This window comes from Aotus nancymaae, unplaced genomic scaffold, assembly GCF_030222135.1.
Source record: "Aotus nancymaae isolate 86718 unplaced genomic scaffold, 86718_ANA_hifiasm-v0.15.2.pri h1tg000019l, whole genome shotgun sequence".
In the NCBI taxonomy this organism is placed as follows: Eukaryota; Metazoa; Chordata; class Mammalia; order Primates; family Aotidae; genus Aotus; species Aotus nancymaae.
The window spans coordinates 36,397,634-36,423,924 of NW_026988431.1; the positions used below are offsets into that span (position 1 = coordinate 36,397,634).

The 26,291-nt window shown below is 46.8% G+C and overlaps 1 protein-coding gene across 1 annotated transcript in view; it reads left to right on the forward strand.

The window, feature by feature from the left end:
- The window catches only part of GRK7 (G protein-coupled receptor kinase 7), a 47,812-nt gene that overhangs the window by 1,363 nt on the left and 20,158 nt on the right, over positions 1-26,291 (forward strand). The window contains exon 2 of the mRNA XM_012437123.2: positions 704-1,141. Coding sequence (XP_012292546.2) covers positions 704-1,141 — 438 coding nt within the window. The remainder of the gene's footprint in view (positions 1-703; positions 1,142-26,291) is intronic.

The window sequence follows — 26,291 nt, forward strand, 5'->3', positions numbered from 1 at the left end:
CCCCTGTGCCCACTAGCAGTGCCTCCCCATCCCCCTCCCCTGCAGCCCTGCCAACCACTAGTCCACTTTCTGTCTCTAGGGATTTGCCTATTCTGGATGTTTCACACAATATGTGACCTTTTGTGTCTGGCTTCTTTCATTCATTATAATGTTTTGGGGGTTCATTCACACTGTAGCATGTATCAGTACTCCATTCCTTTTTATGGCTGCATATTCCGTTGTATGGATATACTACGTTTCATTTAGTCATTCACCTGCTGATGGACACGGGTTGTTTTCACCTTTTGGCTGTTGTGTGTGGTGCTGCTATTCATGCACAAGTATTTGTTTGAATACTTGTTTTCATTTCTCTCGGATGTATGCCCAGGAGTGGAATTGCTAGGTCATATGGTGATACTATGTTTAACTTTTTAAGGAGCCACCAAACTTTCCATGTTTTATTCCCACCAATGATGCTCAAAAGTTTCAATGTCTCCAAATCCTTGCCAACACTTGATATTTTCCTGTATTTTTTTATGAAGGCCACCCAATGAGGTGGAGTATCTCACTGTAATCCCCACTTTTTCTTGAGAACAATTCTTATTTACAGCTTCTCGTTTCTCCACAGCCAGCCGTCTTTCCACCCACCTCCTCCATCAGCTCTCCGCCTCTCTCCAGTACCATTTACCTCTACCTCTTCCTCTTCCTTTCTTTCTCCTTTAAGGTATGTGCCGTCCAGGTGAAAAACACTGGGAAGATGTATGCCTGCAAGAAACTGGACAAGAAGCGGCTGAAGAAGAAAGGTGGCGAGAAGATGGCTCTCTTGGAAAAGCAAATCTTGGAGAAGGTCAGCAGCCCTTTCATTGTCTCTCTGGCCTATGCCTTTGAGAGCAAGACGCATCTCTGCCTTGTCATGAGCCTGATGAATGGGGGAGACCTCAAGTTCCACATCTACAACGTGGGCACGTGCGGCCTGGATATGAGCCGGGTGATCTTCTACTCAGCCCAGATAGCCTGTGGGATGCTGCACCTCCATGAACTGGGCATCGTCTACCGGGACATGAAGCCCGAGAACGTGCTTCTGGACGACCTCGGCAACTGCAGGTTATCCGACCTGGGGCTGGCCGTGGAGATGAAGGGAGACAAGCCCATCACCCAGAGGGTGAGTGACTCTCCACCTGCCCCAAGTATGGGGCACAGAGTTGGAAAGGAGGGGAGAGGGCTGTTCTATTCCCAAGGCAAGCAGAGCCTTGGACTTAATTCCTTTGATTTTTTTTCCTAAAGCGCTTACATTGTCATCTTGCCTTAAAAGGAGGGTTGTAAGAGGATTAGCTTCATTGGTTATTTGGGGGCTACTTTGTTCTCCTCTCACCGGGAATGGGGGAGCCTTTTTTGTGACTGGGGATGGCCAGTGCCTTCATGGTGAGATGGAAAGAGCTGAATCCATAGTCAGGGTCCGGGTGTGTCCCATCAATAACCACCTCTGTGGTGCTGTGTTCCTGAGCCCATGGAGCCTTGGTTTCCTTTTCTGGAAAATGAGGGGGCTGGACCCTAAAATTCCATGATCCTAGGAGGTAAACTTTAATCGGATAAGAAAAAGAATGATCTGGCTGGGTGTGGTGGCTCATGCCTGTAATCCCAACACTTTGGGAGGCTGAGGCGGGTGGATCTCCTGAGGTCAGGAGTTCAAGACCAGCCTGGCCAACATGGTGAAACCCCATCTGTAGTAAAAATACAAAAATTAGCCGGGTATGTTGACAGGCACCTCCCAAGCTACTTGGGAGGCTGAGGCAGGAGAATCGTTTGAACCCGGGAAGCAGAGGTTGCAGTGAGCCGAGATTGCACCACTGCGCTCAAGCTTGGACGACAGAGCAAGACTCTGTCTCAAAAAGAAAGAAAGAAAGAAAAAGAATGATCCTCTCATACCTAGAACATTAAAAGTAAAATATCTCCTTTTCTATTTAGCATGGAATGATGGAATGCTTTGCATTGGATAAAGATGAAATTTTTTTTTATTGCATTTTAGGTTTTGGGGTACATGTGAAGAACATGCAGGATTGTTGCATAGGCACACACATGGCAGTGTGATTTGCTGCCTTCCTCCCTTCACCTATATCTGGCATTTCTCCCCATGCTATCTCTCCCCAACTCCCCACCCCCCGCTATCCCTCCCCTGTTTCCCTCCAACAGACCCCAGTGTGTAGTGTTCCCCTCCCTGTGTCCATGTGTTCTCACTGTTCAACACCTGCCTGTGAGTGAGAACATGCAATGTTTGATTTTCTGCTCTTGTGTCAGTTTGCTGAGAATGCTGGTTTCCAGGTTCATCCATGTCCCTACAAAGGACATGAACTCATCGTTTTTGATGGCTGCATAATATTCCACGGTGTATATGTGCCACATTTTCCCTGTCCAGTCTATCATCGATGGGCATTTGGGTTGGTTCCAGGTCTTTGCTATTGTAAATAGTGCTGCAATGACATTCATGTGCATGTGTCCTTATAGTAGAACGATTTATAATCCTTTGGATATATACCCAGTAATGGGATTGCTGGGTCAAATGGAATTTCTATTTCTAGGTCCTTGAGGAATCGCCACACTGTCTTCCACAATGGTTGAACTAATTTACACCCCACCAACAGTGTAAAAGCATTCCTATTTCTCCACATCCTCTCCAGCATCTGTTGTCTCCAGATTTTTTAATGATCGCCATTCTAACTGGCGTGAGATGGTATCTCAATGTAGTTTTGATTTGCATTTCTCTAATGACCAGTGATGATGAGCATTTTTTTATATGTTTGTTGGCCTCATATATGTCTTCTTTTGTAAAGTGTCTGTTCATATCCTTAATCCACTTTTGAATGGGCTTGTTTTTTTTTTCTTGTAAATCTGTTTTAGTTCTTTGTAAATTCTGAATATCAGCCCTTTGTCAGATGGGTAAATTGCAAAAATTTTTTCCCATTCTGTTGGTTGCTGATTCACTCCAATGACTGTTTCTTTTGCCGTGCAGAAGCTGTGGAGTTTGATTAGGTCCCATTTGTCTATTTTGGCTTTTGTTGCCAATGATTTTGGTGTTTTGGTCGTGAAGTCCTTGCCTACGCCTATGTCCTGAATGGTTTTGCCTAGATTTTCTTCTAGGGTTTTTATGGTGTTAGGTCTTATGTTTAAGTCTTTAATCCATCTGGAGTTAATTTTAGTGTAATGTGTCAGGAAGGGGTCCAGTTTCTGCTTTCTGCACATGGCTAGCCAGTTTTCCCAACACCATTTATTAAACAGGGAATCCTTTCCCCATTGCTTGTTTTTGTCAGGTTTGTCAAAGATCAGATGGTTGTAGATATGTTGTGTTGCCTCCAAGGCCTCTGTTCTGTTCCATTGGTCTATATCTCTGTTTTGGTACCAGTACCATGCTGTTTTGATTACTGTAGCCTTGTAGTATAGTTTGAAGTCCGGTAGTGTGATGCCTCCCGCTTTGTTCTTTTTGCTTAGAATTGACTTGGCTATGCGGGCTGTCTTTTGGTCCCATATGAAGTTTAAGATGTTTTTTTCCAGTTCTGTGAAGAAGGTCATTGGTAACTTGATAGGGATAGCATTGAATCTGTAAATTACTTTGGCCAGTATGGCCATTTTCACGATATTGATTCTTCCTAACCATGAACATGGAATGTTTCTCCATCTGTTTGTGTCCTCTTTTATTTCGTTGAGCAGTGGTTTGTAGTTCTCCTTGAAGAGGTCCTTTACGTTCCTTGTTAGTTGTATTCCTAGGTATTTTATTCTCTTTGTAGCAATTGTGAATGGCAGTTCATTCTTGATTTGGCTCTTCAAGTCTGTTATTGGTGTATAGGAATGCTTGTGATTTCTGCACATTGATTTTGTATCCTAAGACTTTGCTGAAGTTGCTTATTAGTTTCAGGAGATTTTGGGCTGAGACGATGGGGTCTTCTAGATATACAATCATGTCGTCTGCAAATAGAGACAATTTGACTTCCTCCTTTCCTATTTGAATACCCTTTATTTCTTTTCCTTGCCTGATTGCTCTGGCTAGAATTTCCAGTACTATATTGAATAGGAGTGGTGAGAGAGGGCATCCTTGTCTAGTGCCAGATTTCAAAGGGAATGCTTCCAGTTTTTGCCCATTCAGTATGATATTGGCTGTTGGTTTGTTATAAACAGCTTTTATTATTTTGAGATACGTTCCATCAATACCTAGTTTATTGAGGGTTTTTAGCATAAAGGGCTGTGGAATTTTGTCAAAGGCCTTCTCTGCGTCAATTGAAATAATCATGTGGTTTTTGTCTTTGCTTCTGTTTATGTGGTGAATTACATTTATAGACTTGCGTATGTTGAACCAGCCTTGCATCCCTGGGATGAATCCTACTTGATCTTGGTGGATAAGCTTTTTGATGTGCTGTTGCAATTGGCTTGCCAGTATTTTATTGAAGATTTTTGCATCTATGTTCATCATGGATATTGGCCTGAAGTTTTCTTTTCTTGTTGAGTCTCTGCCGGGTTTTGGTATCAGGATGATGTTGGTCTCATAAAATGATTTGGGAAGGATTCCCTCTTTTTGGATTATTTGGAATAGTTTCAGAAGGAATGGTACCAGTTCCTCTTTGTATGTCTGGTAGGATACAGCTGTGAACCCATCTGGACCTGGGCTTTTTTTGGGTGGTAGGCTGTTAATTGCTGCCTCAACTTCAGACCTTGTTATTGGTCTATTCAGGGTTTTGACTTCTTCCTGGTTTAGGCTTGGGAGGAGGCAAGTGTCCAGGAATTTATCCATTTCTTCCAGGTTTCCTAGTTTATGTGCATAGAGTTGTTTGTAATAATCTCTGATGATGGTTTGAATTTCTGTGGACTCTGTGGTGATATCCCCTTTATCATTTTTTATTGCATCTATTTGGTTATTCTCTTTTCTTTTTTATTAATCTGGCTAGTGGTCTGTCTATTTTGTTGATCTTTTCGAAAAACCAGCTCCTGGATTTATTGATTTTTTGAAGGGCTTTTTGTGTCTCTATCTCCTTCAGTTCTGCTCTGATCTTAGTTATTTCTTGTCTTCTGCTAGCTTTTGAGTTTTTTTGATCTTGCTCCTCTAGCTCTTTCAATTTTGATGATAGGGTGTCAATCTTAGATCTCTCCTTGCTTCTCATCTGGGCACTTATTGCTATATATTTTCCTCTACAGACTGCTTTAAATGTGTCCCAGAGATTCTGGTATGTTGTATCTTCATTCTCATTGGTTTCGAAGAACATCTTTATTTCTGCCTTCATTTCATTGTTGATCCAGTCAACATTCAAAAGTCAGTTGTTCAGTTTCCATGAAGCTGTGCGGTTCTGAGTTAGTTTCTGAATTCTCAGTTCTAACTTGATTGCACTGTGGTCTGAGAGACTATTTGTTATGATTTTCGTTCTTTTGCATTTGCTGAGGAGTGATTTACTTCCAATTATGTGGTCAGTTTTAGAGTAGGTGTGATGTGGTGCTGAGAAGAATGTCTATTCTGTGGATTTGGGGTGGAGAGTTCTGTAAATGTCTATTAGGTTTGCTTGTTCCAGGTCTGAGTTCAAGTCCTGGATATCCTCGTTAATTTTCTGTCTGGTTGATCTGTCTAATATTGACAATGGGGTGTTAAAGTCTCCCACTATTATTGTGTGGGAGTCTAAGTCTCTTTGCAAGTCATTAAGAACTTGCCTTATGTATCTGGGTGCTCCTGTATTGGGTGCGTATATATTTAGGATCATTAGCTCTTCTTGTTGCATTGATCCTTTTACCATTACGTAATGTCCTTCTTTGTCTCTTTTGATCTTTGTTGCTTTAAAGTCTATTTTACCAGAGATGAGAATTGCAACTCCTGACTTTTTTTGCTCTCCATTTGCTTGGTAAATCTTCCTCCATCCCTTTATTTTGAGCCTTTGTGTATCATTGCAAGTGAGATAGGTTTCCTGTATACAGCACACCGATGGGTTTTGGCTTTTTATCCAGTTTGCCAGTCTGTGTCTTTTGATTGGGGCATTTAGTCCATTTACATTTAGGGTTAATATTGTTATGTGTGAATTTAATATTGCCATTTTGATGCTAGCAGGCTGTTTTGCCCATAAGTTGATGCAGATTCTTCATTGCGTTGATGCTCTTTACCATTTGGTATGTTTTTGGAGTGGCTGGTACTGGTTGTTCCTTTCTATGTGTTGTGCCTCTTTCAGGAGCTCTTGTAAAGCAGGCCTGGTGGTGATGAAATCTCTGAGTACTTGATTGTTTGCAAAGGATTTTATTTTTCCTTCACTTATGAAGCTTAGTTTGGCTGGATATGAAATTCTGGGTTGAAAGTTCTTTTCTTTAAGGATGTTGAATATCGGCCCCCACTCTCTTCTGGCTTGTAGGGTTTCTGCTGAGAGGTCTGCTGTGAGTCTGATGGGCTTCCCTTTATGGGTAACCCGACCTTTCTCTCTGGCTGCCCTTAGCATTTTCTCCTTCATTTCAACCCTGGTGAATCTGATGATTGTGTGCCTTGGGGTTGGTCTTCTTGAGGAATATCTCTGTGGTGTCCTCTGTATTTCCTGGACTTGAATATTGGCCTGCCTTGCTATGTTGGGGAAGTTTTCCTGGATAATATCCTGAAGAGTATTTTCCAACTTGGATTCATTCTCTTCATCACATTCAGGTACACCTATCAAACGGAGATTAGGTCTTTTCACATAGTCCCATATTTCTTGGAGACTTTGTTCATTCCTTTTTACCCTTTTTTCTCTAATCTTGCCTTCTCGTTTTATTTCATTGAGTTGATCTTCGACCTCTGATATCCTTTCTTCTGCTTGGTCAATTCGGCTGTTGAAACTTGTGCATGCTTCGCGAAGTTCTCATGTTGTGTTTTTCAGCTCCATCAATTCACTCATATTCCTCTCTAAGTTGTCCATTCTCATTAGCATTTTGTCAAAGCTTTTACCAACATTCTTAGTTTCTTTGCATTGAGTTAGAACATGTTCTTTTAGCTCAGAGAAGTTTTTTATTACCCACCTTCTGAAGCCTGATTCTGTCATTTCATCACACTCATTCTCCATCCAGCCTTGTTCCCTTGCTGGTGAGGAGTTGTGATCCCTTGTAGGAGGAGAGGTGCTCTGGTTTCGGGTGTTTTCATCCTTTTTGCGCTGGTTTCTTCCCATCTTTGTGGATTTATCCACCTGTCGTCTTTGTAGTTGCTGACTTTCAGATTGGGTCTCTGAGTGGACGTCCAGTTTGTTGATGATGAAGTTATTTCTGTTTCTTAGTTTTCCTTTTAACAGTCTGGTCCCTCTGCTGTAGGACTGCTGAGGTCCACTCCAGGCCCTGCTTGCCTGGGGATCACCTGCAGCAGCTGCAGATCAGTAAGGGTTGCTACCAGTTTCTTCTTCTGCTGTCTTTGTCCCAGAAGGATACCCGCCAAATGTCAGTCTGATCTCTCCTTTATGAGGTGACTCTTTGGATATACGGGGATCAGGGAACTGCTTGAGGAGACAGTCTGTCCTTTATAGGAGCTCAAGTGCTGAGCTGTGAGCTCTGTTGTTCATTCAGAGCTACTGGGCATGTGCGTTTAAGTGTGCTGCAGCAGAACTCATAAACCCCTTTTTTTTCCCAGATGCTCTGTCCCCGGGAATTAGGGCTTTATTTATGAGTTTCCATTGTGCTGCTGCCTTTTTTTTCAGGGCTGCCCTGCCCAGCAAGGAGGCAGCCTAGTCACTGTCTGCCTGCAGAGGCTTTGCTGAGCTGCCATGGGCTCTGCCCAGCTGCCGTGTGAACTTCCCTGCAGTCCTGTTTATATGGGTGTAGTTAAAACTGCCTCGGCAATGGTGGCCCCCCTCTGTAATAGCGGACTCTCTCTGTAATGGTGGGTTGCCTCGGCAATGGCGGGCTGCCTCAGCAATGGCGGACTACCTCCGTAGTGGTGGAGTGCCTCAGTAATGGCGGACGCCTCTCCACCACAGAGCTGGACCGTCCCGGGTTCAGCTGTGCTTGCTGTGAAACTCTCAACCCAGAGTGTTTCCAATTGCTGTTTTTTTTTTTGTTTTTTTTTTTTGTGGGAGTGGGACCAGCCAAGCCTGATTACCTGGCTCCCTGCCTCAGAGCCTTTTTTTTTTTTCAGTTGAATGGTCGATTCTCTCTCAGGCATTCCAGTTGCCTGTTGAAAAGGCTCCAGGATCCCGTGTGGTGACCCACTGCACCAGCTGAAACAGCAGCACTGAAATTCGTGGTGCTTTTTTGCCCAGGAATCTCCTGGCCTGGCTCCTTGTTTCAGTCCCTTTTTAATCAGATAAATGGGCGACTCTGCCTTCCCAGAGCTCCAATCAGCAGCTAAAAGGGCACCCAAACCAGTGTATTTTGTACGGAGAACCCCCACGCCGGGGTGCTGGCAAAACAGCTGCGCCGGCCAAAACAGCCACGCTGGTGACCTGTGGGGCTCCTCCTCCTGAGATCTCCTGGTCTGTGGGCAATAAAAATCTGTCCAGAAATGTGGCGTCCACTCACCCTCTGCGCTTTCACTGGGAGCTGCAATCCTGAGCTGCTCCTAATCAGCCATCTTGGATCTTCCAAAGATAAAATTTTAAATGAAAATATGTAGAAGAAAATTTTGATCAGTTTGGTTCAAAGTGACTTGCTGAAAATTCTTTGGTTTAAAAGGGAATTATAATTAAGCATTAAGCAATTATGTTAAGTGAACAATGGAAAATCTCTGGAATTCTAACATCTTTACCTCTGAATTTCTGTGCACAAAGGTGGGTGATCTCACAGGAAGACAAGGGCTCAAACCTGGCTCTCAAATACTTACTTAAAACCTTATTTTTGTACAGTTTTCAGCCTACATGGCACAAAGGAAATGAGAAAAATCATGGCAAGTTTGGGAAACTGCTGTGGTGATTTTATGTGGCTGTAATGGAAGGGATATTGAGAAGACATGAAGGGCTGAGCTTACACAGGCACTGGAACGCCTTCTTGTAGGGGAAGAGGGGCTCTTGAGGGGTGTAAGAAGGGAGATGACATGATTAGATTTCTGTCTTAAAAAAATCAATGCAGCAACAATTTGGAAGGTAGATGGGAGGTGGGGAAGTTTGGATGCTAAAGTAGTGAGTGGCCCAGGCAAGAGATAATGGGGGCCTGTAGAGGACAGTGGGATTGAAGAAGTGGGAGCAAACTGGAGCTCTTGCAAAGAGATCTGATGGGACTTCAGGACCAGCTGGGTATCGGGGTCAGGGAAGGTGAGGGTCTCTAGCTCCAGTGGCCAGAAGGAAGAGCAGATTGGTAGGCAAGCTGGCAAGATTAATTGTGATTATGTTGTCTATGAGGTTCCCATAGAAGGGGCAGGTAGAGATTGTTCACTGGGCATTTAGACCTTTAGACCTGGTGCTGGGGAGAAAGACCTGGGATAGACATGAGGATTTGGAGTCATCTGGGAAGCACAGGGCACTGCTGAGTCACTGGGAAAGAGCAAGGGAAGAAGACCAGGAACAGATGCTGAAAAACACCAACATGTAGGGGATACAGAAGAAAAGGGCCCTGAAGAAGTTTAAGAAGTAGGAGGAGGCAGGAGTGGCATAGTCATGGCAGCTTTGTCAGTTAGAGATGGGTTTCAGCTGCATATCCTAGAAAACCCAAATAACAACAGATTAAACAAGACAGAGGTTTGTTTTTCTTGTGTAACATGGTATGGAAACAAGCAGTTGCCAGCATTAATTCAGCAGCTGCAGGATAACAGGATCTGCTCTTTATAATTTTAGCCTTTTCCACATGTTGCAAGATGGCTGCTGTAGCCCCAGCCATCAGGGCCATGTTCCAGGCAGGAGAAAGGAGGAAGGGTGAGGAGTAAATGGGCATGCATGCAGCAGTTGAGTGTGCCCCCCCTTTAGGGAGCTTTCCTTGAAGCTCCATCCAACAGCTTTTGTTCACATATCACTGGCTGGGACTATGATCTGGCCACCCCCTAGCTGCAGGGGAAGCTGACAAATGACATTCTTGAACATTCTTTGGTTAAAAAGGGAGTGATAATTAAGTGATTATAATTACTGAATTATATCTGGGCTGGATAGAAGATCACCCAGCTCATGTCCAGGCCGTGTGTGCCCATGTTGTAGATGTGGAACTTGGAGTGGGTGAGGGAGGGGGTTCTAGTTAGTAAGGATGAAGAAAGCCTGGATATTGAGCAGGTAACTAGCAGCTTCTGCCACAGGAGCCAAAGAAGAGGATTTCAGGGAGGAGGGTGTGGTCAAAGTGTCAAGTACTGCAAAGTGGGATTTGGTGATTAGGAAATCAGTGTCAGGGCATGAGGTCTCAACTCAGACTGTGGAGATTGGATTGATCTAGAAGTAGGGAATGAGACTCTGGAAAGGAAGACTGGTCCCTAGAAGGAGACTGTTATGCATAAAATTTTTCTTTTTGGTGTTGCAAAGAAAAATTAGTACTGAGACAAAGGATCTCTCAGCAAAGCAATTCTTTTTACTTCCTGCAGAAAGGGTACTCCCACTAGCAATTTTGCCAGGAGAGTACAATGAACAAAGAAAAGCAGACAGATTTATTTCTTACGTGTTGGGGTTGTCCTTACTGCTGTGTCTGGTCTTCATTGGCTGGAGCCAGATCTCATAATCTAAACTAAAACCTGATTGGCTAATAACTTGAAACTTATCTAAACAGGTAAAAGCAATGGAGAGCAAAAAAAAAAAGGAAGTCCAAATAAGGAAAGGGACATAGACTGCGAGCTGGGACATGCCTGTGAGCACGTCCAGCACAGATATCTTGGTTAAAGTACAAGGACATAGAATGTACTGTGTGCCTGTAAGCATGTCTAACAGCTACACAGGATAGGGCTTTTAGCAAAAAGGCAAGAAGGCTTTTGAAGAAAGTGTTTAAAACAAACTATTATTTCTAACGCTCATGAATTTTTCTTAAACAAGAAAGGAAACTTTGAAGAGGAACTTTTTTTCACTTCCCACAGGGACACAGTGGGGAAATGGAGTTTTGAGATGGGGAGGGCACAGCAGGTTTAGATACTGAGGCAAAAGCCAGCAGAGAAGATGTTGATCCTGTGGGAAGGAAAGACAGTGGATGATGGCAGAGTGCGGGGAGGAACTGAAGTAACACTGTCTCCCTCGTGGGCAGGAAGGAGGAGCCGGCCTTGGGACATTCCTGTGAACACAGGAACACTGTGAATCATGGATCCACGTCCGCCTAGGCTGGAGAAAACTGAAGTGCAGCGCTGCACGGGTTGGCATTTGTATTGTCCGTTGTGCATAGCAGGGGGGTTCCTTGTGAGTCGCCCGTGGACAGGTATCACGCTCATTGTTGCTGTATCTCCACTCACTGGAGGCTTAGGGGACACACAGAGCTTTGGCTCTCTCTGATCTCACTTCTCTGTCTCCTTGGGCTCTGTTCATGGGCCATGGCCATTTGGAAGGACAGTTCCTTCCACGGCTCCTGTGTGCAGCTCTCTGGCTCATTTGGAACCTGCAGGGAGCTTTCTGTGCCTCCCCAGTGTGGTCCGCTACCAGGCACGTGCTTAGCAGAGCGGTTCACTGCCTGCAGACCTTCAGCCCTTTTACCTCTGCGTTCCTTTCTGTCCCGTGAGACCACACTTTGGGGTTTAGACCACTTGCCTCAGCCAAGAAGTTTTATGTCCCAGTTTCCGGGCCTGCCACGGAAGCCCAGGGGACCATCAGCAAGGGTGAGGGGAGGGAGATGGAGAGCAAGATTGGAAGCCATAAAAAACAGAGAGGAGAAAGGAAGGTCTACGTTCTTCACTGTTTACCCTCCCGCACAGCTAAGCAAACCCCCTTACTTTCCTCTTCATTGCAGCTCCCACACATACAACTGGGCTCCCAAGCAGACTGTAAGGTCAGTATATTCACATTTCACAGAAAAAATCACAGATAACATACAGGGCTTCTGTAACCACTAATATTCAGTTGTGATGTCAATATACTGTGTTAAAGAATGACTGTGAACGTTCATTCTGTGGTTTGAATGAGTCCTCAAAATTTGATGTGTTGGAAACTGAATCTCCAATGTGGCAGTATTGGAGAGGTGGGGCCTTTAAGCAGGGAGTGGATCACGAGGGCTCTGGCGTTGTGAATAGATTAATAGATTTATGAGTTATCACGGGAGTGGAATTGGTGGCTCCATAAGAAGAGGAAGAAAGACCTGAGCTAGCGCCTCAGCACACTCAGCCCACATGATGCCCTGAGCCATCTCAGTACTCAGAGTTCCCACCAGCTAGAAGGCTCTCACCAGACATGGCCCCTCGACCTTCCTTTCCTTATAAAATACTCAGTCTCAGGTACTGTGTTATAAGCAACGGAAAACAGGTTAAGACAGAAGAAGTGACAAGGAAAAATCACCCTGAAGATGGAGGTTGAACTCTGCGTTGAGTCTGAGTGGTTCTTCCAGAAAAGTTCAGGCATCGTGGCTTTGGAAATTTGACTAGTTTCTTCTGATTCAGAGACTCATTCAGTCTTGTATAAGTTGGAATTTCTTTCTGCTAAATATAACAGAATATCAGATTTTGGTATAGATTGGGCAGTTCAGCAATTTCACAGACAAGATCTCTGTTAAAAATCTCTTAGCTTGGGCTGGGTGTGGTGGCCCATGCCTGTAATCCCAGCACTTTGGGCCCAGGAATTCAAGACCAGTCCATAGTGAGACCCCACCTCTTAAAAATTTTTTTTTGTTTTAGTCTGGGCGTAGTGGCTCATGCCTGTAATCCCAGCACTTTGGGAGGCCAAAGCAGATGGATCTCCTGAGGTCAAGAGTTCGAGAACAGCCTGGCCAACATGTTGAAACCTCATCTCTACTAACAATACAAAAATTATCTGGGTGTGGTGGTGGGCGCCTGTAATCCCAGCTACTTGGGAGACTGAGGCGAGAGAATGGTTTGAACCTGGGAGGCAGAGGTTGCAGTAAGCGGAGACTGGACCACTGCACTCCAGCCTGGACAAAAGAGCAGGACTCTGTCTCAAAAAAAAAACAAAAAAACCAGCTACTCAGGAGGCTGAGGTGGGAGGATTGCTTGAGCCCAGGAGTTCAAGGCTTCAGAGAGCTATGATCATGCCACTGCACTCCAGCTTGGGTGACAGAGTGATACCCTGTCAAAAAAAAAAAAAAAATTATATATATATATATAATCTTGGCCTTTTCCTCCTTGTCACAAGTGGCTGTTGCAACTCCAAACATTGAGCCTGCATTCCAGGAGAAGAGAAAAGAGGAGAAAAGAACAATATCCACAGACATCTGCTTATAGCCCATTAGCCAGGACCATGTCACATGTTCACCTCCAGAAGCAAAGGAGGCTGAAAAATAGAGTATTTCATTCCTAGCCTCCGTTTCAGGGGATGTTAAAGGAGAGGAGGAGTGAGATTAGGTGTTGGATGAGCTGACAGCATCTGCCACACCAGCCCCCAGGAAAAAATATTCATGACGATTAGGAAATCAAATTCTGTTTCATTGCTCGCACAGACGTTGGAGCTCAAGAACGCTTGTGACAAGGGTGTGGTAGAATTCCAAGATGGTCCCCCATCAATGACCCTTGCTTGTCCTTGTATAATCCCCTCCCCTTGAGGGGAGACAAGACCTGTGAGTGTGACGCTGTGTCACTCCCATGGCTGTGTTACGTTACAGGGCAAAGGAGACTCCAGAGTTTTAATTAAGGTTACTCATTAGTTGACTTTAGATTTATCAAAGAGAAATTATCCAGGTGGACCTGACCTCGTCACACCAGTCCTTTCAATATAGGTATAGAGGCTAGAGACAGCAGAAGTCAGAAATGTAAAGCGCAGAGGGCGTCCGTGCACCCTGCTGGCTTTGAAGATAGAGGAGCAAGGCACGTAGGTGGACTTGAGGCGTTCAGAGCTGCCTCTCCCTGACAGCCAGCCAGGAAACAGGGGCCTCCTTTCCACAGCCACAGTGAACTGAATTCTGCCATCACCACGTACGCTCGGAAGAGGACCTTGGGCTATAGATCCGAATGTAGCTTGACCAACATCTCAATTTTACTAGCCTTGTGAGACCCTGACCAGAGCCCTACCATGCTGTGCCAGAACTTCTGACCCACAGAACTGCGAGCTAATAAATGGGTTGTTTGTGTAAGCTACTAAGTTTGTGGTAATTTGTTACACATCAGTAGAAAACTCATAAATAGTTAATAAAGGAAGGGAGCCAGGGAAAGATTGTAGGGTAGCATCAAAATTAATGGAGAAGGGCCAGGCGCTGTGGCTGAAGCCTGTAATCCCAGCATTTTGGGAGACTGAGGCAGGTGGATCACCTGAGGTCAGGAACTCAAGACCAGCCTGGCCAACATGGCGAAACCTCATCCCTACTAAAAATACAAAAATTAGCCAGATATGGTGGCACATGCCTGTAATCCCATCTACTCAGGTGGCTGAGGCAGGAGAATTGCTTGAACCTGGGAGGCAGAGGTTGCAGTGAGCCAAGATTGCACCATTGCACTCCAGCCTGGGCAACAGAGTGAGACTCTGTCTCAAAAAAAAAAAAATTAATGGAGAAGATATCAAGGTGCTGGACATTGTTAGCGGGATAATGTTTTCCTTTCCCACAGGGATCAGAACACCTGCCACCAGTCAGGTGCTGGGACTCACACCTGCAATCCCAACACTTTGGGAGGCCAAGTTGGGAGGATCACTTGAGGCCAGGAGTTTGAGACTAGTCTAGGCAACATAGCAAGACCTTGTCTCTTAAAAAAAAAAAAAAATTAACTGGGCATGATGGTATGCACCTGTAATCCCAGCTACTCAGGAGGCTGAGGCAGGAGGATTGCTTGAGCGTGGGAGTGTGAGGCTGCAGTGAGCCGTGATCACACCATTGCACTCCAGCCTGGGTGACAGAGCCAAACCTTGTTTCTAAAAACAACAACAAAAAATAAAAATAAAAATAAAGAAGAAGAATACCTATTGCCTATTTTAATAGAACTGGAAGCAGTAATTGAATTTAGAACTCTGGACACGATTCCTCCACATGGGTAACTGTTCCCTGGGTATGAGCTGGGCCTCCCTGGGGGGACATAGGCCTTCATGCCACTGAAGGACACTGAGTGAAGTACTTTGGATGTTGTTTCACAGGCAGTAGGCAACCATTGAAGGTTTTTGAACAGGCAAGTGCCATGACCAGGCCAAGTTGAATCCTTAGAAAGCCAGAGTGAATCCTTAGAAAGACGATTCTGACACTATTTAAAATGAAAGAGAAAGAGACTAGGGTTGGGGAGAAATGAGAGCCTGCCAAGAGCTACTGGAATAATCCGCACATGAGGTAATACGGGCCTGAGGCTGGGTCCTGGGCTCTAAACAGCTCAGCCCCCTGGCCTCTCGCCTGGGCTCCGTCAAAATCCAGACCTTTACTTGCTTCTCTTAAAATGAAGCTGTCCTCAGTGGAGGGCTAGGGGACACAGAACTGCTCCTAGAACGCTTCTGCCCCGTGGGGTCTCCTGGCAGCTGGTAGCTGGGCAGTGACTCCAGGAGGCGCTTCAAGGGTAGAAAGGAGCAGGTCTGCCCGGGTTAGAGAGACTGAGGCAGACACTCAAGGAGAGGCCGGGCCCGAAGAGCATTGGCCTGGGAGGCTGAAAGCTGAGTTCTTGTCCCAGCTTCATCAGTGATTCACCGTATCTGCCATCTCAGGTGGGCCTCAAGATGTCTGCAATTGCTACCATTTCTGAGTCTATGAGCTAGTCATTGAATTATCTGGAGGAAATAAGTTTGTTGGTTTTGTTGTTGTTGTTGTTGTTGTTGAGACAGAGTCTCAGTCTGTCACCCAGGCTGGAGTGCAGTGGCGTGATCTCAGCTCATTGAAACCTCTACCTCAGGTTTAAGTGCCACCACGCCCAGCTGAGGTTCAAGCGCCACCACACCCAGCTGAGGCTCCAGCGCCACCACACCTGGCTAATTTTTTGTATTTTTAGTGGAAATGGGGTTTCACCATGTTGGCCGGGCTGGTCTTGAACTCCTGGCCTCATGTGATCCACTTGCCTCAGCCTCCCAAAGTACTGGGATTACAGGTGTGAGCCACTGCACCTGGCCTAGGAGGAAAGAAGTTTTTTTTTTTTGTTTTTTGTTTTTTGGTTTTTTTTTGAGATGGAGTTTCGCTCTTGTTACCCAGGCTGGAGTGCAATGGCGCAATCTCAGCTCACCGCAACCTCCGCCTCCTGGGTTCAGGCAATTCTCCTGCCTCAGCCTCCTGAGTAGCTGGGATTACAGGCACGAGCCACCGTGCCCAGCTAATTTTTTGTATTTTTAGTAGAGACGGGGTTTCACCATGTTGACCAGGATGGTCTCGATCTCTTGACCTCGTGATCCACCCACCTCGGCCTCCCAAAGGAAAGAAGTTTTAAACTCAAAAGATTAACAGATAGAGTAGGTTGCTGTAATTTACTGGACTATCATCAATCAGAGTTCTTATTGGACAGAACTATGTTACTTAAGAAAATGAAATTAACGGTTTACATTACTGAGAAGCCTTGACCTGATCCAGGTGTCTGAGCAGTGTCCCTGGGAGTCCCCATCTCTATTTCCCAGTTTCACTCTTCTGTATGTTGCCCTCACTCTCAGGCAGGTACTCCCTGCGTGGGAGCCACCAGCCACTTTATACACTTCCCACCAACTGAGCGATACCCACAGAAGGAAAACATTTCTTTATGAATAGTTCCTGCACAGTTCCCAGATAGGGCTCTCACTGGACAACTCGGGTCACATGTCCAACCACAACCAATCCCACTGGCCGAGACTAGATCACTGCCTGTCCCAGGAGCCACAGGAAGATCGTCCCATGTAAATCTCACGGATCGAGAGCGGAAGAATGTGTTCTCCACAGGAAAATCACAATACGAAAGATGGAGACTGGATGCCAAATGGGCAAAAAAACAAAAACAAAACAGTGAGGCCCCTAATAACTGCTGTCACCTCAATGGTTTGAAAAGTTTAGAACCTTTCTGATCCCTTAATCACGGGATGATGGGACCTAAGAGTTCCAAGTGGGTAACGCTTTTCTACGAATAAGCTGAGCCTCTTGGGACCCTTTACAAAAACATTCTGAGTTAGGTACTGTTCTTAGCTCCATTGTACAGGTAGGGAAATTGAGACCCAAAGTAACAGTACTAGTATGTGATAGGAATCCAGGCACATCAGATTCAAAAGCACTCACAGTTCTGACTCCACCTTATTGAGTTCATGCACATGGCAACACATAGCATCATGGTGTTTTTTATTTGTTTGCTTTGTTTTTTTGAGTCTTGCTCTGTCGTCCAGGCTGGAGTGCAGTGGTGCAATCTTGGCACACTGCAACCTCCACCTCCCGAGTTGAAGCGATTCTCCTGCCTCAGCCTCTCGAGTAGCTGGAAATACAAGCGTGCACCACCAGGCCCGGCTAATTTTTGTATTTTTAGTACAGACCAGGTTTCACCATGTTGGCTAGGATAGTTTCGATCTCCTGACCTCGTGATCCACCTGCCTCACCCTCCCAAAGTGCTGGGATTACAGGCATGAGCCACCATGCCTGGCCAGCATTATGATTTGTAATGCTATAAAAGGCTCTTCACTTAGTAAGACTCAGACAGAATAAGTACGTGTGATATTAGCATATCTTCCCACTCTGGTCTGATATGGACACCAACCACAAGCCTAGTTAAACCTCTGAGAAAGGAAGACTTCAGAAAAGAATCACCCCACCACACAGGGAATGATGGCCACTAATATTTCAGAGTCAGCTTCTTACCCACGAGCACAGTACAATTAAACATGTTCCAGTCACTGTCACATGTACTTTTTGTTTTTTATTTTTTGAGACAGAGTCTCGCTCTGTCTCCCAGGCTGGAGTGTAGCGGTGCAGTCTTGGCTCACTGCAACCTCTGCCTCCGGGGTTCAAGTGATTCTCATGCCTCAGCTTCCCGAGTAGTTGGGATTACAGGCACCCACCACCACGCTCCGCTGATTTTTGTATTTTTAGTAGAGACGGGGTTTCACCATGTTGGCCAGGCTGTTCTGGAACTCCTGACCTCAGGTGATCCACCCACCTTGGCCTCCCATAAAGTGTTGGGATTACAGGCGTGAGCCACCACGCCCGGCCAACATGCACTTTTAATAAATGTGATAAGCACTTCTGCGTGTGCTGAGTGGACATCTACATGCACACAGTGAAACTAGTTTGTATCAGTTTTAAAGACTCCAGGTAAATATAATAGGAATATTGGACAGTGAGGATCATGTTTGCACTTTTAAAATTCAGAATTCTATTTGGTAAGCAGTGACCTTCAGATTTTATGCAACATGAGCTTTTAAAACTTGCTATTTTGTTAGGAATGGGAATGAGGTTAGAATAGTGACCAAAAAGCTTGTTACATGTTTACTTACCTTGTCCTGCCTTGAAGTCTCTGACCGACTCCTCACATTCAGAGGGATAATGGGAGACAGAGGTTAAGTATTATATTTATTTTGAAGTATCTATTGTACCAAATACAATGTTAGAGACATAGTGGAAAGGTGTTTTGTTTTTTTTTTAGACCAAGTTTTGCTCTTGTCACCCAGGCTGGAGTGCAATGGTGTGATCTCTGCTCACCGCAACCTCCACCTCCCGGGTTCAAGCAATTCTCCTGCCTGAGCCTCCCAAGTAGCTGGGATTACAGGCATATGCCACCATGCCTGGCTAATTTTGTATTTTTTAGTAGAGACGGGGTTTCTCCATGTTGGTCAGGCTGGTCTCGAGCTCCCAGCCTCAGGTGATCCATCCGCCTCGGTCTCCCAAGGTGCTGGGATTACAGGCATGAGCCACCATGCCTGGCCTGGAAAGGTGATTTTTAAAATACCTCTGAACATGTTTTCTTGGGAGCTAACACCTACATATATCACAACCATCATGACCCTGCCCCCCAATTTTTTCTCTGTAAGAGTCCACTTCTGAGATCTAGCTTAAAAAAGCCACACGAGAGTGGCATTCTGGTCACATGAGGCATGAAGTCATGGTCACACTTTGGTCTGACCAAAATGATTACCACCAGCATTGACTAAATTTATTTCCTACTAACTTTCGAACCTACAGAACTTTAAAATCTATTCTTAAATTATTTACCACCACCAAGCGCATTCAAAAATATTCATTACAGTCTTGAAATTACTTTTAACATTCCTTCATCCAAAAGGCATGCCTTTATTCATTCATTCACTCATTTATTCAACTTATATGTATCAAGTGTTTCCCACATGCCAGGACTGTTCTAAATATGAGGGATAGGTGTGGTGGCTCATGCCTGTAATCCCAGCAGTTTGGGAGGCCGAGATGAACAGATCACTTGAGGTCAGGAGTTTGAGACCAGCCTGGCCAACATGGTGAAATCTTATCTCTACTAAAAATACAAAAAATTAGCCAGGCATTATAGCACACACTGGTAGTCTCAGCTACTCAGGGAACTGAGGCAGGAAAATCGCTTGAACCCAAGAGGTGGAGGTTGCCGTGAGCAGAGATTGTGTGTGCCACTGTACTCCAGTCTGGATGACAGAGCAAGATTTTGTCTCAAAAAAAAAGAATCATTCAAATAAATATTAAATTTCACTTATGGTAAACGCTGGGAAGACACTACCTGGGGCTCTCCAACAAGGATTTGACTTAATATGTGAAAATCAGAAAGTAAACCATATAGGAAATGCAACTTACATGATACTACAAGGACAGGAATTCACTTGGCAAAGAGGTTGGGGTGGTGTCTCAGATTGGGCTCCCTGGAAACAGACTCTGAGACAGATTTATATATGGAAGATATTGGGGGGCTGTGATATTGCGAAATATGTAATTTGGCCTTCATCCCATTTCCTGGCATAACAACTCCTAAAGTCCTTAGAATCGGCAAAGAGAAAAGCATCTTTTTGTATATTAATGAGTTGACTGATGGCTGGCAGCCCCTAGGAAGCTTCAGGATGGAGACTGGTCACCAGAAAAGCCAAGGTAAGATGAGAGGGTTAGGACTTTCAGCCCATCCCCCAATGGCCAATGATTTTATCAATCATGCCTGTGTAATGAAGCCTCCATAAAAACCCAAAAGGGCAGGGTTCAGAGAGCTTCCTGATAGCCAAACACTTCCTGATAGCCAAACAAGAACACATGCACGTGCTGGGAGCGTGGCTCACCCCGACTCCGTGGGGACAGAAGCTTCTGCACTTGGGGCCCTTCCAGACTTGTCCTGTATGTCTCTTCATTTGGCTACTTATTTGTGTGCTTTAAAATATCCCTTATACTAAACCAGAAAACGTGTTTCCCTGCGTTCTGTGAGCTGCTCTAGCAAATTAATGGAACCCAAAGAGAGGTTTGGGGGAACCTCAGTCTGTATCTGGTGGGTCAGAAGTTCCGGAGGCCTAGACTTGCCACTGGCATTCAAAGTCTGGGGAAAGCTTTGGGGACTGAGCCCTCACCCTGTAGGGCCTGGCACTGTCTCCAGGAGATAGCGTGATAATGGATTTGAATTAGAGGGCATCCAGCTGGTGTGTGCTGCAGAATGGATTGCTGGCTGGTCTGTGTTTTGAGAGTATGGTGGGAAAAACTGAGTTTGTTTTTTCTACTTAGGAGCACTCTCCTGAGATGCAGCCATGAGGAAGGCAGGACTAGGCAGAGAGAATCTGACCCTCGATGCGGGGTTGGGGTAGGGTGGGGACTAAGACCTCAGCATCCTTCAGGGAGGGAGCTCTGGAGTTGGGATGACCCTTCTGAGTTGTCCCAAATTGAGGTAGGGTCCAGGCTTGTGTATCCCTAAGGATGCAATCAGTGACCAGGAGCAGCTGCCAGAAGGAGGCAGAAGCCTGGGATACCGTCCCTGCTGCAGAGGGCAGTTCCCAGGGAGGGGTGCAGCTGTGAACCTCCAGCACACAACGGCCCCAGCCAAGCCTGGCTACATAATTTTGGGGGCTCACTGTGAAATAAAAATATAGAACCTCTTCTTCAAATATCAGGAAAAAGCCTCCTTCCATGCTGTATTTTTCAACAGTTACGGGGTTTGGATTTGCTATTTAATGTCATACTCCCCCAGGCTCTGGGACACTCAAGGAGTGAGTAGAGACCCTCACAGGCACCCAGGGCTCCATCCCGCGAGTGGACCTGAGGAAGCAGGTGCCTGACCCCAGCCCTCTCTGCACCTGAGTCCAGGCCTCTACCAGGCAGGAAGTGGCAATAGTCGCTGGTAGGGTTGGGGGTAGAGGTGAGAGGTGGGGAAGCAGACAGCCATGAACCCATCCCTGGGAGGCAAGGAGGTAGTGGGAGGGGGATTCTGTGAGCTGAGGCTCCAAGTCCTCGGTTCCATCAGCTCATTGAACTTCACTTAAAAGACACAAATGCAAAGATAAGTGATTACAAACAGCATTAAACCCTAGCACAGGTATGACTCTGAGCACAGGGCCCTGTCCAAGGGCACCGGAAACTGACCTAGCCCCAGCAACTGGAGGGCGGGGGCCAAGAACCTGAAGAAGGGATTGAGGCCAAGTACCACCATAGCCCCCACTTGTGGGGAAGAACATTTCAGGCCATGGGAACAGTCTGGTCAAGTACCTGTTGCTTTCAGGGAAATGAAAGGAAGCCAGGAAATGAAAAGCACATCGTAAGAGGAAATGTGGTTCGAGAGGAGATGGAGAGGTGGCAGGGGCCACATGGAACCTGGCATTACGGGCCATGTTAAGGACTTTGAGTGATTGCCTCTGAGAACTGGAAATGCTTTGGCAGGATTTCATGAAGGGGACAACATGTGTGGAATTTTGTTTTGAAAAGATGACCCCAGGTGAAGTGAAAACAGATTAGAGGAGATTCAGGTAGTTTGTGGTCTTTTGTAATCCAGGTAAGAGGTGATGGGGCTCAGACCACAGAGGGAGTAGTGGAGACAGAACGCAGTGAATGAATTGGGGCGATGTAACATTTCAGAACGAATAGGCCTCAGTGATGGTTTGGATTTGGGGTTAAGGGAGACGGGTCGTCAAGAATGGTTTGTTAGGTAAGGCTGTATCACAAGTGCAGACTTAGGTTCTGAGTACTAAACAGGGAACCAGGCAAACAAATGCCTTCATGAAGTTCCAGGAAAGGAAAGAGACGGACAAGGACCTGGGCAGTGATAATACGGGTGATCAGGGTTGTCTGAGCTGAGTACGTAGGAAGGGCACCCAGCCCAACATGAGGACCTGGAGTCACAGGTCAGGAAGGGAGGAAGGGACAACCAAGCTAAGATTTAAAAGGCTTGAAGCTAGACAGGTGAAGAGGAAGGAGCCTGGGCCAAGTAAAGGGATCAGCATAGCTCCACAGTCCTCAACGGGGGTGTTTTGCCAAACTTCCTGGGGATATTTGGCAACGTCTGGAGATAGTTTGGGTTGTCATGGCTGGGAATGTGCTGCCAGCATCTAGTGGGTAGAGGCCAGGGATACTGCCAAACATCTTACAATGGACAGCACAGCCCCTACACAAAGCAGACTCAGCCCACAATGTCCACAGTGCCACAGCTGAAAACCCTGGCATCAAGTCCTAGCGGCACGAGGCCTGGGGCTCAGTCACAGAACAGAGTGGCTTTGCAGCTGGCTGGAGGGTGGAGTCATGGGGGGGAGGGATGACAAAGGCTACAACTAGAGACTTTAGCAGACACCAGGCCCTAGGGGCTGGAGGACTTGGACAAGGGGAGTTTGAACCTATTGCCAAGGGTACTGGGGAACCAGTGGAAGATTTTCAGCAGGGAAGTGACAAAATCAACCTTGGGGCCATGCGTGGTGGCTCATGTCTGTAATCCCAGCATTTTGGGAGGCCAAGGTTTAAGGATCACTTGAGCCCAGCAGACGGAGACCAGTCTGGGCAACAAATTGAGACTCTGCCTCTATATTTAAAAAAAAAAAAAAGCCTTGGAATTACAATCAGAGAGAAGAAGTTAGGATGAGCATAGACAGGCTGGGAGGGAAGCAGACTCAGGGAACTGTGGGCTTGCACATTGTCTAATGGAGTCACAGGAGTAAGGAGAGGCTGGGCCAGGGGGTCTGCAGGATGCGGCAGGAGGGAGCTGGCATGTAAGATGATACAGTTCAGGGACCTAAAGGTTGCTGCATCATCTAAGCTAATATAGACACATGTTAGAAGCTCAGAACATTCATTTAGATCATGCACAGCTAATGAAATATGGTCCTGCAAGTCAAGGAGATAAGAGCTTGAGTGTTTGAATCCTGGTTCTGCCACTTACTCTGGCTGCTGTGTACAGACATACAGGCTGACCCCTCACGTGGGAGCAGGAGGGCTGACGTCACGTGGCAAGGCTGGTTTGCTCCATGCACCAAGATATTTGGAGTGCCTTCTAATGGGCACAAACATGCCGCATGGGCAGGCCACAGCCCCGCACATGACCTTAGGCAAGTCAGACTGCTTCTCTGAGCCTACTTAATATGCCTGCCTCTAGCATTGATGAGAAGATTAAGAAACAAGGTAGATAAATGCCTAGCAGCGGGTCAGCCACTTGGTAAGCACTCGAGAAATGATTGTACAAGAAGCGCCAGACCTTCAGTCACAATCCCCGCTGTTGCAATTGTTTCTGCCTCACCTGATAGGCACTGCTGTTGCTCAGGTGACCTCTGCAGCTGTGCTTTGTTCTCTGTGAGGCACAGGGAGACAGCGGGACCCCAAGGCTGCAGCAGTGGGCAGTGGGTGAGTAGCTTGCATCTGGGTTGAGCCAAGCAGATACCCACAGTTGTCTTGCTTTCTCGCAGCTGCGTGGGGTTTCATTTGTGGTTTTCTTCTGAGCATCTTAGAGGCACGATGGAAAGTATGCCTCAGCCTGCTGCCAGAGTTTCACAGCACATAAAACCGTGGAAGAACGTCCTCAGGAATCGAAACTACAGATCTCTGACCATGTGCCAAGCCCTGCCTTTCAGTCTGATGGAGTCTTGTGTGGCTGTCCTGCCTGAGACAACCAGAATCCAGGCATGGGAACAACGGTCGCTAATAACCTACTGTGCTAGCAGGCCTGCTGTGCGCCAGGCTTTGGGACGGCACCCAATCTGTTTTATCGTTTTAATCTTCATCGCAGTCCCATGAGGCAAGAGCTGTTGAGACTCAGAGAGCTTGAGTAAGTGGCTGTGGGTGACCAGCCTGTAACTGGTAGAGCTGGGACCTGAACTACAGCAAACCAACGCCAGTATGGGAGCCTTTCACCCCAGACTCTATCCCTGCAAAGAGCATTATTGTGGGGACCCCTCTTTTGGGCTCCCTGTGTGGGCTCTCTGAAACGAGTGTCCTTCCAGGGGTGTCAGGGAGAGCAGGAAGCCGCCTCTGATGGGATGCGCCCTCCCTGCCCAGGAAGCGGCGGCAGAAAGTGAGCCCCGCGAAGCCAGGGGCAGGAGCGGTCCCCGCGCGGCGCTCCTGATTCTGCGGCCTGGGGCCGAGCACGCGGGGCGGGCGGAGCCTCGAGCTAAGTCCCCTGGGGTCCTAGGGCCGCATTCCTCCGAGGTCTGCAAAGGCCACTGCTTAAAGGCGCAGAGGAGCAGCTGGGAACGAGAACAAAGCGGCCAGGCCCCCCTCGGAGGAAGGAAGGAGCGAGCCCCAGGAAACAGCTGATAGCGCTAAGCTCAGCTTGTTTTTTTCCTCTGCTCAACAGTTCTCCTGCCACGGCAAACAAAAGATGTACATTCTGATTCCCTCTTCTGTTTGGATTGTGCTGTCGACTGGATCTGGTTTGTGATGAGCTCGGGGAAGAGGCATCTGCGGGCGGTTTCTGGCTCGGCGTGCCAGTGTGCTGGGCCGCGCCGGGATCGCGGAGCTTCCTTTCCTGCTCCTTTCTCCCCGCCTGCGTCGCTGATCCAGCCTGGCCAGGCCACCCCAGGGGCCGACAAGGCCATTTCTTTCGAGAGTGGAATTGGAGGTTGCCAAATTTTCAGACTTAATGGGAGCTGGAGGGTTGCTCGTGTCCTTGACCTTGAGGGACCTGCGTGCACACATACTTTTTCATGGACCTATAAAACTGTTAAGATGTGAACTGTGCCTCTCAGCTCCACCAGAAGCCCCTCCCTGTTCTCTGCACTGCGGAGGTCACAGTCTGGTTCCTGGTTGTCCAGAGCCACGCTGGACTCTGGCCAGGGCCAGCCTGGGCCCTGCCAGCTCGGTTGAGAGTGACAGCTACAGGGTCAATGGAAGAAGCCAGCACCCAACAGCAAGAACAATGTAGGGGATATCTGGACAGATCCCTATGGGCTCCCCAGTGTCTGGACACCTGTACGTGACAGGTGGCCCTGATGGGACAATCCGCTTGAGATTACTGCACTAGAAGGACTTCCTGCCGCCCCTGGGGGGTGGGGGAGGGGCACTGGCACTGCCAGGCCTCCTAAACCCGGTGAGGTCTGATGCTCCATGTCGTGCAATGCTGGGGATACTTGGTTTTGTCTGATCAGGTGTTGACTGTGTGGGTCTGCAAAGGGCACCACAAAACCCAAAGTAAAATAAGGCAAAACCAACAACAACAACAACAAAAAGAACAAAACACACACACACAGACACCCCTCCACTAAGAGGTCTGTTACTGCTGACACTTGAGTGATCCCTACAGCCCTGGGCATGGCAGTTCTGGTCACATGCACTGAACGAGACTGCTCTGATGCCGCTGAGACTGAGGCACAGACCCTGTGTCACTGCAGGAGTTAAACTGAGCTGTAAGAGGTCAGCGTGGTTGGACCTGCTCCACGCAGCTTGGCGCGTTCTCTCCTCCCACCCTACTCTGAGGAGGCAGTTCACATGCAGAAGACAAATGGCATAAAGGGCCGGCAATTAATTTTTTCAGCTGGAGGCTGCGATGGAATGTGGGTGCTTAAAGTCTGGCGTGAGCCTCTAATTCCATTCTCCTCAGTGAAATACCTCTGCTCTTCAAGGAGGTGGTGCCCTTCCAAGTTCCATGGCTGACATTTTCTGTCTTTAGGACCAAGAGGTGAATATAGTACTGAAAATTATTTGAAATTAATCTCAGGCCTTCCTGCGTACTGTCTCATGCTCTTTCCACTACACCAGGGGGTCTACAGTGCTGTAAAGATGACAGGCCAATTCTTTACTTATTTCCTTGGGGAGGTGGTTGCAGAGCGTGGCCCTGGTTTCATCTCCCAGAACCCTCTGCTGTGTGGAGCAGCCCAGCCAGCCTGAAACAGGCAAAGAATGGAGAATTCACTGGGATAAGGGGAAGGGAAGCATCACGGACTAAGCACTGGGCAGATAGGGAGAGGGAAGAAGGGGACTCTACAAGGGAGAAAAGAAATCCTGAAGGGAGCTTGGAGGGTAAGAAAAAGTCACTTCACCTACTTCCATAGAGGGAGAATAATGTAGTCGTTAAAAAT